The following is a 19,763-nucleotide window of genomic DNA, read 5'->3' on the forward strand; positions in this document are numbered from 1 at the left end:
AAAAATAAATTAGTTGAGTGGGAAGGGAGTTCATTATTAAATTGAATGCATCTGAAACTTAACTCTTAAGACAAGAAGCGAGTGCCGTTGTCAATTCAGGACCTCATATATTAATTTCTCCAATCATTAAGTCTAAAATATTATCATTCTTTCCGACGAAAATTTGTCGTCGCGTAATCATAAATAAAAGGAAAATGAATAAACTACACTATACATATATATATACACTATTAAACAACATTATTGACTTATTTACTTAATGTTGAGATATATTGATTTACTGTTTAATAATGATTTAATATATATACATATATAAATTTTAAAAAATGTAAAAGATCAAATATAAAAATATGAAAAAAAAAAAAAAAAAAAACTATAAAGAAACATACCTTTATGATTTGGTATTTCCCCCCTAGTTTAATCGTTACTCGCTTAGTTATTCGAAAATTTGCTAGAGACACGTGTAAGATAATGATTGGATTTTTGGTGGATGGTCAAATCAGGCTGACTCATTGCTAAATTATACACGTCCATTATATATATATATATATTACGTATAATTTTGCAGGTAGCATGGATTTGATATATCCTTCCTTTTCTCTCCATTTTGTTGCGCCTTTTATTTGTTGGATAATAAGTGTGTGGTAAAATAGCGGTGATGCTGACTGATGAACCAATGCATCAAACCACTACACATCAACACATTTATTAGCGATCGTAAAGTGCAGTTTGATCAGCCCACACGAGTGGCTAATCAGAACCGTTGGAGGTGCAGATCCCACGTGGAAATATGAAGGGTGTGGATGGAGGGAATGACCAAATGGTGTGCTGACTGTACTGTGCCGCGTTTGGTTGTGTCTAAAATAAAACGTGGAAAACACGTATGCGATAATGACATCATCTCCGCTGTCCCTTCCATTCCATTTCCCTCCCTCGTCGAAGACTTTTCCACCTCAACTCTGCTCTGTGCTTCTTCTCCTCCTTTTCCTTGAATTTTCCTCTCTATTTGTTGCTGTTGCTGTTGTCGTTGTTTACTACTCCTACTATTATTGGTTGGGCGTTTCTCTTTGTTTATTTATTTTAACACTACTTTGAACGCTTCAATGTTTGATTCTCCATCTCTTCGTCTCTCTCCCTGTTGAAGCTTTCCTCCTCGTTGTTATTCGTCATCTTCAACGCTTTCTTGTTGGGCAATCTCTGTGTCTGATCCCAAATTCCGGAATATTTTGTGTGCTCGTCGTATAACCAGGTACTGTTTCGAGTTTTTTTGGGTTAATTTTCTGGATTTTGGTGAAATTCACGCTCTATATCTGTTCCTATGGTGACAGTTTTTTCTTTAGTGGATTATTTAAAATATCTGTTCCATTTTCATGGTGACTTGCTCTTTAAGTTCATTATTCTGCATGGATTTCATGCTAATTTCAATATATTTGTCATAATTCTGCCATTTGTTTGAAATATACATGTTGCTGAACAAGTATGGAGAATTGAATTCCAGATTTCAATCTCTTTTCTTTATTTGTTCTCTGGAGAAGTGCAATATGCACAATCCATTGATGCTACCTTAGCAAAACGTGTTAAACTATAAGAGCTAAGATGGTGTAAGAAATCACAACAACTGTGTGGATACTTTCCATTCTTCTGCAACCTAAACAAATCAGGATGAAGTGCTGCTGCTTTTCAATACATGGACAAATAGAAAAAGGATTCATATTTAGATGAACTTTGGTTCATTGGATATCCTAAATGTGACAATGGAATAAAGTATGGTGTCTAACAAACCTTAGCTATCATACATCTTTAGTCCTCTGTCGAAGCTTTCCATTGCTTAATTTTGTGTCTCCTTACAGACAGGTTGTGAGTTTTAAAGCCTTTGTGGATAATAAGATACTTGGGCATTCCTCATGAGCAATCTGAAGGTAGCAGTGGATGTTGTAGGGGCATACAACCTCATCCCCAAAGACGGGCAGGGCTCATCCAACGCCTACGTGGAGCTCGAATTCGATGATCAGAAATTTCGCACGACAGTGAAAGACAAGGATCTGAATCCTCACTGGAATGAAACATTCTATTTCAATGTATCCGACACCGGCAACCTGCCTAACTGCACGCTCGAGGCTCACGTCTACAGCATTAATAAAATCACAAGCTCGAAGTCATCTCTTGGAAAAGTTCGGTTAAGTGGTGCCTCAATTGTTCCCTACTCGGATGCTGTTGTGTTTAACTATCCTCTGGAGAAAGGAAGTCTGTTTTCGCGCGCCAAAGGGGAGCTCGGTCTGAAAGTATACAGAACTGATGCACCTTATCTCAACTCCTCAGCTCCTCCCCCTGATATGGCTGCTTCATCCTCGTACGCCTATTCTCAGAACATGGATGAGTCTGCCCCGGATGTTGTCCCTAGTCGGAAAAAGGGGTCGAGGCGCACATTCTTCAGCGTTGGAAAATCGAGCAACTCACAACAAGAGGCTTCTTTTGTTCCTTCCAACCAACCATTTGCATCGGCGATGAGTTCTGAACCTCAGGCATCTCAGATGTTCCGGTCGTATGTAGGTCCATCGATGAATGACTTTACACTTAGAGAAACAAGCCCTTTCCTCGGAGGGGGTCAGGTTGTCGGAGGACGAGTAAGGCGATCTGAGAAGCAGCCGACCATTTATGATCTTGTTGAACCGATGCAGTTCCTGTTTGTTCGTGTTGTCAAAGCTCGCGACCTTCCTTGGAAGGATGTCACCGGGAGTCTCGACCCATATGTTGAAGTCCGGCTCGGGAACTACAAAGGCATAACGCAGCACTTCGAGAAGACGCAAAATCCAGAGTGGAACACTGTCTTCACCTTCTCTAAGGAAAGAATTCAGTCATCTGTTCTTGAAGTAGTTGTCAAAGATAAGGACATGATTAAGGATGAGTTTGCCGGTCTTGTTCGAATCGATCTCCACGAGATTCCCACAAGGGTTCCTCCGGATAGTCCTTTGGCACCGGAGTGGCATCGTCTTGAGGACAAGAAGGGTGAGAAGAAGAGAGGCGAACTGATGCTGGCTGTCTGGATCGGTACACAGGCGGACGAGGCATTTGCGGATGCATGGCATTCGGATGCAGCGAGCCTCGTCGACAGCTCGATCCCTCCAACGCACATCCGTTCGAAAGTCTACCATAGCCCGAGGCTGTGGTACGTCCGAGTCAATGTGATCGAGGCGCAAGACTTGGTTCCGACTGAGAAACACCGAGTTCCGAATGTCCATGTCAAGGTGCAGCTTGGGAGCCAAGTTTTGAAGACAAAGCCATTGCAGTCTCAGACGATGAACGCTTTATGGAATGAAGATCTAATGTTTGTAGCTGCCGAACCTTTCGAAGACCATCTGATACTGACTGTCGAAGATCGCGTTGCCCCGAACAAAGACGAGGCTCTCGGAAAAGTATTCATACCGTTGACAATGGTCGACAGGCGTGCTGATGACCGGATCGTCCCCTCGAGATGGTTTAACCTGCAAAAGCCTAATGCGACGGATGTCGAGGAACCGAAGAAGGACAAAGACAGAGACAAGTTCGCTAGTCGTGTCCATCTCCGTGTCTGCCTCGACGGAGGTTACCATGTCCTCGACGAATCTACCTATTATAGCAGTGATCTCAGGCCGTCTGCAAAGCAGCTGTGGAAGCCACAGATAGGTGTTCTTGAGCTTGGAATTTTAAATGCAGACGCTCTTACGCCGATGAAGCCAAGAAATGGCCGGGGAACTTCGGATACTTACTGCGTCGCCAAGTACGGACAGAAATGGGTTCGAACAAGAACCATAACCGATAGCTTGAATCCTAAGTACAATGAGCAGTACACTTGGGAAGTGTTTGATCCAGCCACTGTTCTTACAGTTGGAGTTTTCGACAATGGCCAGATCGGCGAGAAAACTCCGAACGGCCATAAAGACGTGAAGATTGGGAAGGTCCGGATCCGCATCTCAACCCTCGAAACGGGCAGAGTTTACACTCATTCGTACCCGCTGCTCGTGCTTCATCCTTCCGGCGTAAAGAAAATGGGAGAGCTGCATTTGGCGATACGCTTCTCCTGCACGTCGATGGTGAACATGATGTCCTTGTACTCGAAGCCGCTCTTGCCAAAAATGCACTACAAGCTGCCATTGACGATGGTGCAGCTCGACCAGCTGCGATTCCAAGCTGTTAACATCGTTGCCGCGAGACTGAACAGGGCAGAGCCTCCTCTGAGAAAAGAAGTCGTCGAATACATGTGCGACGCAGATTCGCATCTCTGGAGCATGCGGCGCAGCAAGGCGAACTTTCTCCGGCTGATGTCCGTCTTCAATGGCGCATTCGCCGCCGGGAAGTGGTTCAAAGAAGTGTGCATGTGGAAGAACCCTGTGACAACAGTTCTGGTCCATGCCCTCTTCATCATGCTCATCTGCTTCCCGGAGCTGATCCTCCCGACGCTCTTCCTTTACATGTTTCTGATCGGGCTGTGGAACTACCGGTATCGCCCGAGGTTCCCTCCTCACATGAACACGCGGCTGTCCTGCGCCGACACTGTGCACCCTGACGAGCTCGATGAGGAATTCGACACGTTTCCCACCAGTCGGAGCATGGATCTCGTCCGAATGAGGTATGATCGTCTACGAAGCGTAGCCGGTCGAATCCAGATGGTGGTAGGGGACATAGCTTCACAGGGGGAGAGGGTTCAGGCCTTGCTGAGCTGGCGCGACCCGCGCGCGACCGTTATATTCATGGCGTTCTGCGTCGTGGCTGCCGCCGTTCTCTATTCGGTGCCTTTCCAGCTGTTCATCGTCATGGCCGGACTGTATGCGATGAGACACCCCAAATTCCGGCATAAGTTGCCCCCGGCTCCGCTCAACTTCTTCCGGCGGCTCCCTGCGCGAACTGATAGCATGCTGTGAGTTACCATGTCAAAAGATTGTACACTTTATCGACACTTGTGTGTAGTATTTGATCATGATTTGAATATTGCCTCTGTATGTAAGATTCGAACAAGAATGTTGCTTCATGACATCTATTGTACAAAAGAACAAGTCTTCTTTGATATTCGATTTTGAGAAATTGAGTTCAACAATATTACATTATAGCTTGTGTTCTTCGGGCATGGCTCCCATTAGGCATCCGACCAGACAACGTCGATTTCACCCCAATCTTCGACCGGCACACCCAACGCTTTCCAGACAGCCTCGGAGGCGCCAACAATATTGTTACCACAGGGCGGGAGATAGTCGCTGTCTGCATTGCAGCCTATAGAGGAGACACATTCATCGACCACCATGGCATCGACACTTTTCCCGTTACCACTTATAGTGATGTTCTTCAAACATCTTCTTCCCCTGTTGTACCATCCGGTCGAGAGCGCCACAACAGGCGTGCTGTCTGAATGGTACTTATGATCACACCTCGCCGGAGAATATCCATCCCCGCCTTTTTCAAAGCCATTAAGGTTCAGAACTGCCTTGGTGCTTTCGGACACTGCTGGCGAGCATCTGTAAGTAGTGTAGAACCTCCCCTCGATGCAGCAGATGTTGTCGTCTTCATTACAGTGTCCGGGTGGCGGCTTCTTTCCCTTCACTTTGCCACTAGGCTTGCAGCCATTGTAATCACCCTGTAAGAAATGAGGAGCAAAGAGTAGCAGAAGAACAACTGTCTCCAAGCTCAAGCTTTTCATATCGAATGGGAATTCTTGATCTTAAACGTGAATACTAACTAACTGGTTTATATAAGTTCTCTTCCAGCAAAGGACAATATTGTACTCAAAATGCTGTATGAATTTGTGCCATTTATATGGTCCAAGAGAGGTTTCAATGGAAATATAACCAGGTAGAAACTAATTAAAGAAGGGAATATCGAACATGGATAAAATAAAAATTTACTCACAATGAAGTTAGATCTTAGAATCGAGCATCCTTAGAAGCTTAGTCCTATAAACCAACCAATGTCGAAAATAAGGCTTTGAAAATTTTGACAGACGAGTTATTGCAGTCATTTCGAAATTTAGAGTAAATTGAACTTGCTCTTTCATAATTGCATATATGATAATCAATCAAATCAAATGTTTATAACACACACAATCGGTAGATGTAATTAATAATAATAATTTAATCTAATAAACATAATCAAATAGTAACTGATTAGTCTAAATAATATAAATTAAATATCAACAAACTAATTATATTATTAAATGATCTAACATGGTTATGAGTTTCATGGGATCGTTGCAAAAGAGTAAATTTTCTTAACTTTAACTCTGTTGTGAGCGTAAGTTTCCGTTATGAGTTTTCAATTCTATTGCTAAGAAAAAGTTTTAACTTTAATTTTGTTAGAGAGTGCTCTAATTTTGATATGAACGAGTCATATTTTCAATGCAAATCTTATTTTCAACTCTAATTGATTATGAAGTGGACAATTTTGCCTATATCATTAATCTTTAATCTGCCCCTAATTTCATTATTAACAATATATATAACATAATCGATTCCTAGGATCAGGTCAGGTGGAATCGTGTTGGGCCGACTGAAGATGCTGGGAAGAGAAACGAACGCCTGAAAGGTGCAGCATGAAGAACCTCCAAATTTTGGAAAAGGGAGACAAACAAAACAAGCATATAGATATATATATCACATTTAGATCAGCAACTTGTCCTAATATGACATGGAGTGGCATTAATCCCACATCAGAAACACATGTTTTTTGCATTACTCGTATAGCATTATCAATCCCTAGGAATTAAATCTTGTGTAATTTTCTTAAACTACACTGGAACAAGAACAAAGACCAGAGACCAAGACCCCTTGACTTAACTTTGATGCAGTCAAACTAAAAGCAACTTGCTGTTAAGAAAACAGCAGATTTGTTAGGACATTATATACGTGCATTCGAATTGTTCTTATTACAGTAACACTTCCCCTGAACTCCACCAACATAACGACTTGAGCTAAATCCATTACATTGCTGAATCACCCAAACTCAGAAGACTTGGTCAAGTTTAGCAGCCATGGAGTCGAAACAGTGTTCATTTGTTACTATAAATAGTGATCAGATTCACACTGATTTCAGACACTCAGACCCTTTCATTACAAAGAAAGTAATAAACCAGAATGAGGAAGAACATACCTCCCAGCTTGCCAATCCTTATTTTCTTGTGTGCTGCAGCGACTGTGTCGAGGATCGACGCGCAGTCCTGCAGTCCTAGCGGCAGAATTACCGGAAAAAAGCCGCCTCCGGGGGAATGTAATACCGGGAATGACTCCGAATGCTGTGTCCAGGGACAGCATTACACAACTTATAAATGTTCTCCGCGAGTGACGGCGCGTACTAAGGCTATCCTGACACTCAATGGGTTTGGTCCAGGCGCTGACGGCGGCGGGCCGTCAGAATGCGACGGCCATTTCCACTCGGATGATACTCCGGTGGTGGCGCTGTCGACAGGGTGGTTCAACAACCTAAGACGGTGTTTCAAGAATATCACAATCTACGGTAATGGGAGGAGAGTTAAAGCAATGGTGGTCGATGAGTGCGACTCGACCGTTGGATGTGATTCAGAGCACGACTATCAGCCTCCGTGCCGTAACAATATTGTCGACGCGTCTAGAGCTGTCTGGAAGGCCTTAGGAGTGCCTAAGGATGACTGGGGACTACTAGACATCTTCTGGTCTGACTAAAGCTCGTCGTTCCTAGTACTTATTCGATTATGTCTGTCCGGCTGTTATCTTTCTATGTCTTTTACTATAGTCTAAACTGTATTCGACATCGTCGGTATTTCTATTACATGAAGTGTCTTGAAGTTTGCTAAAAATCTATGAAGGGCCCCTTAATCATATAACTTAAACAAGATCAGAAAGACATGGAGCTAAAGTGATAATGAAATGCAGACAACAAAAGAATCATATAATTCCAAGACCATGTAATAAGCACACGATAACTAAACTTATACACAAACACAGACTTGGACTACAGCTAAAAAATCAAACTAAATTCGACGAATGATAACTGCAGGTTTTTTTGCAAGGATATCAAGAATACATACCTGATTCCTGTTAAACGTTTGTTCAAAACATAATACAGTTACCAGACCATCCGTGTGGCGAGGAGCTGAAAATTTAATGAAAGCAGATGTACATTCGGACAACCTATGTAAGGTAAGATAGAAAATCGGGTCGCCCCCATTGCGGTGATAGTTCATCCAACTATAAAACCCCACAACATCAGTTAATGTCAGCATAGTTCATACATCGATCCATTTATCTCGAACTCTGCCAGGCGCTCATCGGATTGATATTCTGACTAGGCTGAATGTTAGCTGATGTTACAGCATTCCCAACTGTACTTCGATCATGGTCTCCCGAAGCTTCTGGATCCTCTATCATCTTATTTTTTGACTTTGAAGACGAAGGCACCAAAGTTCCAACAATCACCTAGAGCAGGAACGCCGAAAGAAATCGATGAAAATATTAATCAACGGAAGCATGACAGGCGTCGAATATAAATGGCGTAATTTTTCTTTAAGGAAGGCACCTGAACTTGGCTTGCAGCGATGAGCACACCCTCGACCGGACCTCCTATGAGACGCCCATCAGGACCAGCAAAAGTAACGTTTATGCCTCCGGTTGTTCCATGAGGACCGCCGACGTCATTAATGTAAGAGCCAGATAGATTCACCATATCAAAATGCCCCTACAAAAGCATTAACAGCAAGCCTCATTATCGATAAATAATGGCTGTTCTTTCTTTTTCATCTACCAAATGCATTTTTACAGGTAATTTCAACAAGAACAAGATTTTTAATTTCTTTCCTTTTTGATCATTTCAAGGAATCAAAACTATGGTGATAACGAGAATATTGAGAGCTTACACCTCGTATGTAACGCTCCTCCCATTCGAACTTGAAATTTTGATGCTTGCAGATGAAATAGAACCGATGCCAGACAAGATAACTATAACTCTATGACCTTGTAAAAGGGATAGGATTCTCCTCTTTATGTCCTGAAGAAAAACACACGACGTAATGGGCAATGATGCTTATAGCTTTACAACCAAAAACTAGTATTGTGCTAATCCAAATGAAAACTTCGCCTTTTTCTGTTTATATATATATTAAGTCGAGCAGCAGAAAGTCCATGGTTGTGGTACATACTGACGATCTATGGAATTTAGACTTGTCGAAGAGACTGCACGTACCTCTCCAACTGCAACATTGATGATGTGCGGGGTCATAGTTCCAGCTCCATTAAACATAGATGCACCTGAAATTGTAGCATTTTCGTAAAATAAAAAAAACCGGACATATGATAGATATTCCATATTAACATCAAGAAAAGAATATCAAAACTATGAAGGAAGATTCAGACAGCCAAATTTAGTGTGAAGTACCGATTGAAGATAATTGCTGCTTCCGGCCACTGCCCGGTGGCCTTCCTCGCCACTTTTGAGCTGGTCTCATGGCGGATGCAGGATTGGACATGGAAGGCGACAATGCCAATGAAACAGAACCATCATGTCCATATTTGCGCGGTCTTCCCCTTTTACGGCGCACTGGTTCACCTGGCTGCAGAGCAGAAGGTGGGCCTAAATTAACTCCATGAGGAGACATTGTCGATGAACTATCCAAGGGCAATGTTGGCACTGCTAAGCCAGCCCCGGTGTTGGATTGGAAGTGCACAGCAGGATTAGATAATGGACTCATGTTAGGTGAGCTTTGTAAACCAGTGACGGACTCGGCTTGACCTTGATGCACATAGTATGAAGCCGAGCCCGTTAGTGACATAGGGTCCCTTTGATCCATGCATTTACTTCAGCTGAGTTCCCTACAAATCACCAAAAATTAAATCTAAAGGAATGTCAAATAGACAATTCATCGACCAAATCTTGAAGACTTCCTATGTTTTCTGCACTATGAAAGTCCAACTCACAAAATTTCATCAATGCAACTCAAATCTAACTGTGAAAAACACTCTACTCTATTTTCAGGTAAATTCAATTGAGAATTTATAAAAGCAACTCCACATATTCAGAAAGAATGCTTGAGAGGGCAAAGGAAAATACATTCCAAGGCAAAATCTAATCAAGAACTCTAATAGCTTGCAGGAGAAAATAGAAATCTAATATGGAAATCCAAGAATTCTATAATGCTTGCTCAAATTTAAGAACTCTAAAAAATGCAAGGTTTTGAAGAGATTCAAATATACCTATAGGGCTTTTCTAAGAAGATGCAAAGTAGATTTTATATGGATCGAGAAAGTCAAGAGAACGGTTTCAGATTGAAGAGTAATTAAGTGAAGTTCATAACTCACACAGATTAGATTACAAAAAGTACCCTTTAGCCTCCCCTAAAAAAGACAACTAGGAAAGGCTTCTTGTCCAAAATAGAAAGCAAATTTAATTTTTTTTTTTTTTCTAAAAAGAAGGTTAAACCGATCGAAAAAATTCTCATGTACAACTTCACTCTCACCATACAAACTTCCACAATTCTGCTTTCATCAGACGACACTCTCATACTGAATTTTTTTCAGAGCCCTTCAACAAAAACAATTGCACAGAAACAGAACATCATTTCCACGTCCATACTAACCATGCAAAATGGTGAAACCAAAGCACAACAACAAAGAAAGATTCAATCTTTAGGAATGCAAAGAGCTGCAGCACATCGAGAAAACCGAAAAGAGTGGATAGAAGAAAGGATTAATTCGGATTGAGAAAAGTTAAACGAAGAATAAGCAGCAGCCATTGATGAACTCACCATAACTTGAAAAGTATGCTTATCTTCAAAGGACGTAACGCCTCTCTCTCTCTCTCTCTTTGTTGGCCTTTTCTTGCTGAGAGAAGTTCCCTTTTTGTTTGCTGCCTGGTGCAGAACGTGAGTGGATAGATATTTCCCCGTTCACCAGTAACTTAGGATTGCAAAGTGACTCGCTTCTGTGATGTTGGGAGGCTGTGGCTTCTTGCTTCTTGGGACCTATGCAACACATCTAATCCTAAATATCTACTACAATTTAATATTTTATTTATTTTTATAATTTCAATTTTCAAGACATATATCCCCCTCACCTCAACTGATAATCACCTTTTTCCCTTTTACCCAATTGGGTCTTTCGTCTTTTCATTTCAAAGAAAAAAAGTTTATTTTAGAAATAGTTTCAAGGCCATATTATAGTATTTGACTCGAATATGGAAGCCATATCATTTCAATTCGAGTGGTTTTTCTTTTTATTTTGGATGTTAAATGAAAATTCCAACAGGAAGAACTGTTTGACCTAATTTTAGTTTGATTTACTATTTTCAGTGAAGGAAAATGAAAATACTCCCCACCCCACCATTGCAATGCTTAGGAGACAAAAGTAGTTGTCAAAACAGTTGCTTTAGGAGCTTCACAATTCAATTTTGTTTGACATTTCCCACAACTTGAACCAAAATCTTGATGTTGAGTCAACATTGGCCTCCTTTATTCATGCCCTGAGTTTTACATCTTCTCTGTGCATAAAGCTTAATACATAAAATTCCAAGTGGGGAAATTTTCACAGCAAGACGCGTGGGGACTGTATGTAGAGTGAGTGATTGGGTGTGTGTGTGTGTGTGTGTGTCTAATAGTGACTTCATTAGGACCCCCCATTGCCCTGTGGATATGATAAATTTCTGACCACAAGCCCCCAACTGCACTCATCCCATTATTTATTTATATATCTCACAAATATATATTCACTTTCATACCAGGATTATCACAACCTACACTTGAGGTAAACTATAAAAGGGCTTCATTACAATGAAAGATATTATGAATGATCCCTCTTCTATTTGGGCTTGATTCAATCTATTACTAGTATTTTAGAGTGATCTACTACTCTCAGCTATTTTATGACCACATAGAGAAATGGAAAAACGCTATCGGGTTGTGACAACAATAAAAGCGACTAACAAAAGTATGTGTTGCCCGGTTATTCCTAACATGAAACCAGTTGCACAAAGAGCAGCTACAAACAAGAACGGCAAAAAGGATCCAAACTGCCAAAGGTTAACAACATGAGAGAGATATATATCAAGGAATCATCACTTTATAAGTTGGAGCTAAGAGCTAAGGGTTGTGAATTACATCCTCAGATGGATAATGAACAGTGAGTGACTCTACTACTACATATGATGGTAGGTCCTGTTTGTATCAACATTATTGGCAAATTGGGATATCTCACTTTCAGCATAATTAGCACTACCCTAAATGGGCGTTGTCACCCATGCCAAGGCAATTATTGCAACACCGCATATTTATTGCAAATATACAACCATGATGGCACCAAAGAATCATGGAAATAAACACCAAGGGATGAAAAATGCTGTAAATGAGAAAGTTTCGGGGCATGGCCAACATACATAGCACGGCAATCAGATATGTTCATATGATACGACAAACTATCTTCAATGTAACTTAGTTCAAACTACTTCAGAAGCCAGGCAACGCATGGATTGGATCATTCACCATTAATTTGAACAGTACAGTCACTTGCAAACAACTTCTTTAGATGTAGAAACTTCAATTGGTCTCACATAAGCATTAATAATGAGCACATGAAGCAAATAGCTTGGAATTATCAAGAATCTTGTTTGATGAGAGATTTTTGGCTAGATATCATCAATCAAGTACAGAAGACCAATTGAAAACATTCCTATGTCGTTTCTATGAAAAAAAATTAAACTGCATGTTCAATTATGGACAAGCAGACTCTCTAAATTGTCCATACCCGTCTAGAGATTATTTTAGGCCATAAACGAGGATACAAAAGGGGCCAAAATTTATAAGTAGGCAAGCAATGCAATTTTAAACTGGTGCCACAGCATGCATTGCTCTCAGATCCTTCAATCTGCAATGGAGCTCTATCTAATAACACTTTGGGGGCATTAATAAACTAGCCCCATATTCCAATGCAGCCTGTAATAAATTCTGAATTCATAGATTGTAAAATTTCAATCCCTCTACTTTGGAGCACCCAAAGGCCAAAGAACCCTTCCTAGAAAATTTCATACAAAGGACTAGAATTTCATACAAAATATGCAAAGAAAATAAGCAAAGTGCATTCTTATGATTCCAAAATTGTAGACCTGTCAGGTTTTAAGTGTATAACTGCATTACAAAAAACACTCCTGTCAAATTTGATCTATTTTCTGGTAATCAGTGCGTCCATATCAACCTCATTGATCAACCTCCATTGCTTGGGAAGCTTTAGCTTTTGCCAACGGTGTCAACTTTGTTTTCAACTTTTTCTTTCCTACTTGAAATCCAGCGCCCCCTTTCTTCTTCTTACTTTTGCCATCAACCTGAGCATTGTACACATCAAGTTCTTCGTCATCTCATATACGAATAAAACAATTTATAAAAAATAAAAAATCTTGGGAAAGGTTAAATCATGGTAATAGAAGAACAATGCTATGAAAATTGAATAATCAGTGACCTACTTTCATCTTATTTTTCTTGGCTTGAAGCTTCTTTTCCCTCTTTTCCTTCTCTTCCTTTTCTCCTGTCCATGCATCAATGAAAGGACCACGACGATATTCACCCAGATAATATACAAAAAATCAACGCAGATCACAAAAAAATAATCAAACAAAGATGGCGCAAACCAAATTGCAGTGTGTACTTTTTAAATCGAAATCGTGCAGTCTTTTTCTTCGACCTAAATCGTTCTTCTTTGACATCTTTCCACTCCTCCAACTCGATTGGCGCAAGCTGTGCCGTGAGAATACTGCAAAACCCTAGCGGAAACCCCAATTTAATGAAGACCAAATTTTGTTATACTTTCATGCCCTCAGAAATTGTAATATTGCATTTGCCGCCGGTGTTTTTTTTATATATATATTCAACTTTTTTTTTTTTTAGGGTTTGTTTGTTTGGAGTTGAATTTTATGTTAAAATTTAAATTAAAAAAAAATAAATTAAAATAATAGTATGATACGATAAGATATGATATAATTTATTTAGTAGAATAGATCTAATATTTTAAATATAAAATTAATTTTAATTAATTAAAAAATAAAAATATAATTTAACATTTTTATAAAATAAATGCGATGGAATAATGAAATGTTAGAAATTTCCAAAAGAACGCGCTCATTATTAAGACCTAAAATAAATAAATAAATTAAAAACCACATAGCAGGCTTTTAACCCCATCGACAAGACTCCCCGAAGTTCCCAACCATTCGGCTCCGCCGCCGCCGGATCGTGGTTGTGCGGCCGCCGACTTCCGTTGTGGGCGCTGTACTTCACTATAGTAGCTTTGTTTTGGCCAATCTTAGTTTTATTTTTGCTAATTAATCTTACGGGACACGCTCGTCTGTGAACGGCTGGGGCGACGATGGATTCTGAGCTAGCTGTAGAGCCGCAATCGCTGAAGAAGCTGAGCTTCAAATCTTTGAAGCGAGCACTTGATCTGTTCTCTCCCATACATGGACAATTTCCTCCACCCGACCCTGAGAGGTTTTCAAGTTCTTCAATTCATTTAAGCTCGTCTTGTTTGGGGCTGTGATATATTTGGATAATTATATGGGTTTTTTTTAATGATTCTGTAAACTTACATTGCCATGAGCATCCTTTTTCAGTTGATTTATTTGATATTTTGCTTTTTATGCAGCAAGAGAATTCGAGTTAGTCACAAGGTTGGTGCTAAATGCTTAATTTTCTTGTTAATATATGCTGGAAAGTATGGTGGAAATTTATTGGAATACAGTGTGTCTTGTTACTATAACGATTATTACAATCTTCTCAGTTTTTAGGCGAAGTTCATTATAAAATGGTTAAATCTAAGAATTGATATGTTTACTTGTCTATTGTTGTTTGATCTTCTAGATTAATGCTGAGTATGGAGGATTGAAAAGTGTGAAGGTGGAGTCTTTAAATGAGGCTGCTGCAAAGACCCAATCTCAAAAATCTACACCCTCGAATGTTCTAGCTCTTCCAGGTATTCCTGCTTGTCAGCTTCAACACCTAAGAGCTGTTAGTTTATTTAGGGTTTAGGGTTGTGTATTCATGTGTGTAGTGGTTGTAATGCAGTACTGTTAATGATGAAACTTGATAGACTAGTCACCATCACCAACTGTTTGCCAAGTAAAAATATATTTTGATGTGGTTGTTCATTTAAATATGATCAATGTACGCATGTGCTACTGCATGAATAAGTTCTGATAAGATAACAAGTGAGTTCTTGGTGCAGTTCCTGAGCAATCCAATGATCAGAAAGGTGCCTCACAGAGAGATTTGGTAGTTAGCTCAGCAGGGCAGACTAGAGCTGCGTATGTATTACTTTTATTTTGTTTCAATATTTGAGTAAACAATTTATAGTATGATGTAATGGTAATAGTACAAACGTTAATTGTATTTCTTAAAACATGGCCCTATATATCTCTAGAGTATGAGATATTGAATTGTTAGATGAGAATTGAATGGATATACATCTAATCACACGCTTCTTTTTCTTTTTTACTCCAATAAAATGAAATTCACTGCCCTTTGAAAATGCCTGATGCAGTACTGAAGTTGGTGCCCAAGGCAAGAGTGCAGCAGTTGTTCCTGCTAACCTTTCATCTGAAAGGTATTCATTTTGATCTTTACAGTTTTCTTTTGCTGAAACTCTTAGTTACCGCAATCTTTTCTGAATTCAGGCTTAAAAATTGATGGTTACTCTGATATTAACAATAGTTCCACATGATTTTTAAATATTTTCTGAGTTGCACAACCGTCATCAGTTTCTGTTTTTGTTTTTTGTCTTTTCTGGTATTATGAATTGAGGGAGTAATCACTCAAACCATTTTAATTAAACTAAAAAAAATTTAAGCTTCAGCACACTATGGATGAAAGATATGTATTTTGCACTTTGTTCATGACAATATTTATTTTCTGTTTATTGCTTAATTTAATATAGGATTATAATAAATTAATAACATGGGTAACAATAGGCATTACTAGCCAGTGATAGAAATCTTTTTTTATGGATGATTTTCAGGAATTTTTCAACTTCTGCCATCATGGAAAGAATTCCTAGTAGATGGCCACGTCCCGTCTGGCATGCACCCTGGAAGAATTATAGAGTGAGAAACAAACCTATTGTTTGCAGTCTTGATGCATTCATTTGACCTTTAGACTACCTCTCTTTAAGCCATAATATTTTATAAATATTCTTACTTTATCATTATGGATACCATATGACTACATGTATAATAGTTTTATAAATTCATTTCTAGTTATTTGAAGTATGGAGCTTCCTTTTTCATGTCGTTTCAGTTAGGTTTTTGCCATACTATGAACTCTCAAATTTGAAGAAGTTACTTAGATCTTATTTATCATGTTTTAAAGCTGTGGTGGAGATATTTTATGAGATATAAATACTTGAAAACACAACATTACACTATATCTGGGGATCATATGCCATGAAACCTTCTACATATCCAGAGGTAAAATAAAAATTAGACTGGACTTGAAATTTGAATTGCTAGGGTTTTGTCATATAACAAAGAAATTGTATTTACTCTGTAATGAGGCCTGGTGCACAGGTCATATTACGGACAGTATTGTGTCTAAATTATTTGGAAATCAAACAAGTACGCCACTTACTAACTTAGCAATTTAAATCTGTATTCCCTAGGATCACACAATATTAAAAAAAAAATATTGACTTTCTAGGTAATTTAAAATTCTTTATGTTGGGTAGAACTACAGTCACCGACAGTTGTCTAACTTATATAAGGGAAAGGCTTACATCATGCAACTTTCGTAATGTTGTAAGAATGTTTGTAACATACTACTCACAAGGTTCTCCTTGATATCTTTGGAGAATTGATATGTTTTTTCTCTTTGACACCCACACAATAGTGATATTCTATAATATTCTTACATTGCAAAGTATCACTTCTATAGGTCATTAGTGGCCATTTGGGATGGGTGCGCTCTGTTGCTGTTGACCCGAGTAATACGTGGTTTTGTACTGGTTCTGCTGATCGGACAATCAAGGTTAGAACCTTATCTTGTATATATGAAATTGACTAGCCTCCTTTTCAGAGGTTGGATGAAACAGAGAGTGGATCCCTTTGTTTATTTTCTGTCATATTCCCTTTCAAGATACCCTCACGCCAAACACATGCTGCTGCATTATTTGTTTTTTAATCTTTCTCATCATGTTTTACTTATTGCATTTTTTCCTTACTTTCATTGGTGCAAGATATGGGACTTAGCAAGTGGCAGGCTGAAACTTACACTTACTGGTCACATTGATCAAATTCGAGGTAGTTCATTTTCATGCATTTGCCTATATTAAACTCTATTGCCTGAATCAATTTATGAGATATATTATTTTTTCAGGCCTGGCCGTTAGTGACAAGCATACATACATGTTTTCTGCTGGTGATGACAAATTAGTCAAATGTTGGGACCTAGAGCAGAATAAGGTTGGTGACATGATTTCACCCCACTTTAATTGAAATAAATCTGAATTTAAATGTTGTAATACTGTTCCTTATGTTTTAAGGTTATCCGATCTTATCATGGTCACCTCAGTGGTGTTTACTGCTTAGCTCTTCATCCTACTATAGACATTTTGCTTACCGGCGGTCGAGACTCTGTGTGTCGGGTATGAAATTGTTTTCAGACATCGTAGTTCCAGTTACATATAGACTTATAAGAAGTTTCTGAAATACCAGACAGGTTGCGTGCTCATTCAGACCATGTGATTTCAGGTGTGGGATATTCGCAGCAAAATGCAAATTCATGCGCTAAGTGGACATGATAATACAGTATGTTCGGTCTTCACTCGTCCTACGGTGAGGCTTACACATGAATTTAGATTAACTATTACTATCAGATGCTTGGGCATTACATTCAGGAACCCTATTATAACGATGATGACATATTATGGTGTGCTCTGGATAAATTATCTTCTATGTCAAATGCAGGATCCACAAGTCATAACAGGATCTCATGATTCTACAATTAAGTTATGGGACCTTAGATATGGTATGTGGTATTAAGTCGTTCTTTAATGCTGTTTTAAATATTTTGTTGTCTTTTAAAAGTAGAAGTGTTTGTACATGCTAGGGAAAACAATGGCAACTCTCACACACCATAAAAAATCTGTGCGTGCTATGGCTCCGCATCCTAAAGAGTAAGTAGCGGCGTTGTGTATGATCCAGGTTTGGGTGATTTTGGTAACATCATACTTGACTGATTTACTTTTGTCATCAGTTCTAGTAATTACTGAATTTCAACTTTGCAGGGAATGCTTTGTATCTGCATCTGCTGAGAATATAAAAAAGTTCAAACTTCCGAAAGGAGAATTTATGCACAACATGCTGTAAGTTCTAGTCTCCAGAATTTTTGCTGCTGTATGATTGTGTGATCTGCAGAACGTGCTTATGTGTTGTACTTGCTTGGAAATGCTCTTTTGCATTGTGACTATTATTTTTTGATCTGTGTAAAGTAGAACGTTGTATTTTTCTTTAGGTTTAATTATAGAATCCAATGTTAAATAAATAGTAATTTGAATAATTTGTTCTTCAGTCAATTTATATTCTGAGAGATATCTAGTTGTTCAATTAATTGATTTTTACTGGCATTTGTTACTGTGTCCAAACAAATTGTCAAAAAACAATCCTGCTTTCCTAACTACAACTACAATGCAATAATAAAATTAAAGTAATAGAAATGTCAGTAGTACCTTGCAGACTAATTGTTGTGGAGAGTGGTTGTCTTCAATGTTTTCCTTTTAGGCCTTGGAACACGAAATCCAGTTGTCTTCTGTAGACTTGCTTTATCCTAGAAGAACAGCAAAGGCTTTTTGCTTAATGTTTCAGGCTTCTTGCTCTGCTGTGTGAAATTGTGCTCATATTTCTACCTTGTCTTTTGTGCAACAAATGAATCTCAAACATACGATGTTATCTGATATTTTTCGAATGCACAGCTCTCAGCAGAAAACAATTATTAATTCAGCAGCAGTCAATGAGGAGGGCGTACTGGCTACAGCAGGTGTGTTGCAATCTTGTTTTGCTCCTTATCTATTTGCTTGAGGGGATTTACAGAGACCAAAATGGCAGGTTCTTTTCATAGAAAAATGAAGAAAAACATAAATGACTTTAACTTTTCTGTCATTTTATCCATCTAGGTGACAATGGTAGCTTGTGGTTCTGGGACTGGAAGAGCGGTCACAATTTTCAGCAAGCGCAAACCATCGTGCAGCCCGGTAAAGCATATACCAGACATCTATTCTCTCTAATCTGCGTAGTCTACCTTTGTATCAAGCAATATAACACTTGTGAGCAATTTTTTATCAGGATCCCTGGACAGTGAAGCTGGCATCTATTCCATTACATTTGACGTCACTGGTTCCAGGCTTATTACTTGTGAAGCAGACAAGACAATCAAGATGTGGAAGGAGGATGAGACGGCGACCCCAGAAACTCATCCCATCCATTTCAAGCCACCAAGAGACATGCGCCGCTTCTAATGCATCCTTGGAGTTACTCATTTTTGTCTTGCGGATAAAAAGAGAGGAGTTGTGACTTGTAAAATCTACTTATATCTTAAAATTCATAGTTGATAGCTAGCTGATATCTTGAAATGTGTGATGCTTAAGTAGTTAAGTGTGTACCCTCCATGTTTCTGCTACTAAATCTGTCTCCTAACTCATTGCAAATTCACTTCTATCGAAACTATATCCAAACAACGGTGGTGCACGAGGCTCTGTGTAATTTGGATCAGTTTTCCGAATTTTGCACAAGATTTCAAAGTCAGAAATAGA

General features: G+C 39.1%; 6 protein-coding genes across 10 annotated transcripts; 3 read left to right on the forward strand and 3 right to left on the reverse strand.

Annotated features, from left to right (window-relative positions):
* The first annotated feature begins 927 nt into the window (after nt 1–927).
* Nucleotides 928–5,081, forward strand: LOC127244624 (FT-interacting protein 3-like). 2 transcript variants are annotated; one of them, XM_051265166.1, is made up of 2 exons: nt 928–1,249; nt 1,855–5,081. In XM_051265166.1, exon 2 carries the CDS (start codon nt 1,905–1,907, stop codon nt 4,896–4,898), a length of 2,994 nt encoding a protein of 997 aa, XP_051121123.1. In that variant the 5' UTR covers nt 928–1,249; nt 1,855–1,904; the 3' UTR covers nt 4,899–5,081. The 2 variants fall into 2 exon arrangements, with proteins under 2 accessions (XP_051121123.1, XP_051121122.1); XM_051265165.1 differs by having other exon boundaries at nt 929–1,249; nt 1,851–5,081.
* A 26-nt stretch (nt 5,082–5,107) lies between these two features.
* Nucleotides 5,108–5,709, reverse strand: LOC127244696 (putative ripening-related protein 2). The gene has a single exon (XM_051265171.1). The coding sequence runs from the start codon at nt 5,666–5,668 to the stop codon at nt 5,111–5,113; it is 558 nt and encodes a 185-aa protein (XP_051121128.1). The 5' UTR covers nt 5,669–5,709; the 3' UTR covers nt 5,108–5,110.
* A 1,182-nt stretch (nt 5,710–6,891) lies between these two features.
* Nucleotides 6,892–7,816, forward strand: LOC127245806 (kiwellin-1-like). The gene has a single exon (XM_051266883.1). It carries the CDS (start codon nt 7,098–7,100, stop codon nt 7,659–7,661), a length of 564 nt encoding a protein of 187 aa, XP_051122840.1. The 5' UTR covers nt 6,892–7,097; the 3' UTR covers nt 7,662–7,816.
* Nucleotides 7,817–7,866: 50 nt separating this feature from the next.
* Nucleotides 7,867–10,948, reverse strand: LOC127245793 (AT-hook motif nuclear-localized protein 11-like). 4 transcript variants are annotated; one of them, XM_051266856.1, is made up of 6 exons: nt 10,736–10,948; nt 9,370–9,826; nt 9,178–9,242; nt 8,854–8,982; nt 8,515–8,673; nt 7,867–8,414 (listed from the first exon to the last, which is right to left on the reverse strand). In XM_051266856.1, exons 2-6 carry the CDS (start codon nt 9,779–9,781, stop codon nt 8,241–8,243), a joined length of 939 nt encoding a protein of 312 aa, XP_051122813.1. In that variant the 5' UTR covers nt 9,782–9,826; nt 10,736–10,948; the 3' UTR covers nt 7,867–8,240. The 4 variants fall into 4 exon arrangements, with proteins under 4 accessions (XP_051122813.1, XP_051122796.1, XP_051122806.1 ...); XM_051266839.1 differs by having other exon boundaries at nt 9,370–9,803; nt 10,736–10,947; XM_051266849.1 differs by lacking the exon at nt 10,736–10,948 and adding an exon at nt 10,568–10,729 and having other exon boundaries at nt 9,370–9,803.
* A 1,990-nt stretch (nt 10,949–12,938) lies between these two features.
* On the reverse strand, nt 12,939–13,799 carry LOC127245220 (uncharacterized). The gene is made up of 3 exons (XM_051265967.1): nt 13,620–13,799; nt 13,438–13,499; nt 12,939–13,299 (listed from the first exon to the last, which is right to left on the reverse strand). The coding sequence occupies exons 1-3, from the start codon at nt 13,675–13,677 to the stop codon at nt 13,174–13,176; spliced, it is 246 nt and encodes an 81-aa protein (XP_051121924.1). The 5' UTR covers nt 13,678–13,799; the 3' UTR covers nt 12,939–13,173.
* Nucleotides 13,800–14,111: 312 nt separating this feature from the next.
* LOC127244452 (protein pleiotropic regulatory locus 1) lies at nt 14,112–19,688 on the forward strand. Its single transcript, XM_051265031.1, has 17 exons — nt 14,112–14,458; nt 14,613–14,637; nt 14,828–14,939; nt 15,192–15,270; nt 15,507–15,569; nt 15,981–16,065; nt 16,892–16,984; nt 17,193–17,256; nt 17,333–17,418; nt 17,499–17,600; nt 17,707–17,790; nt 17,923–17,983; nt 18,065–18,131; nt 18,243–18,320; nt 18,927–18,991; nt 19,128–19,205; nt 19,297–19,688. Exons 1-17 carry the CDS (start codon nt 14,337–14,339, stop codon nt 19,467–19,469), a joined length of 1,437 nt encoding a protein of 478 aa, XP_051120988.1. The 5' UTR covers nt 14,112–14,336; the 3' UTR covers nt 19,470–19,688.
* Nucleotides 19,689–19,763: the final 75 nt, after the last annotated feature.

This window comes from Andrographis paniculata, unplaced genomic scaffold (assembly GCF_009805555.1).
Source record: "Andrographis paniculata isolate CXL003 unplaced genomic scaffold, ASM980555v1 Contig10END, whole genome shotgun sequence".
NCBI lineage: Eukaryota > Viridiplantae > Streptophyta > Magnoliopsida > Lamiales > Acanthaceae > Andrographis > Andrographis paniculata.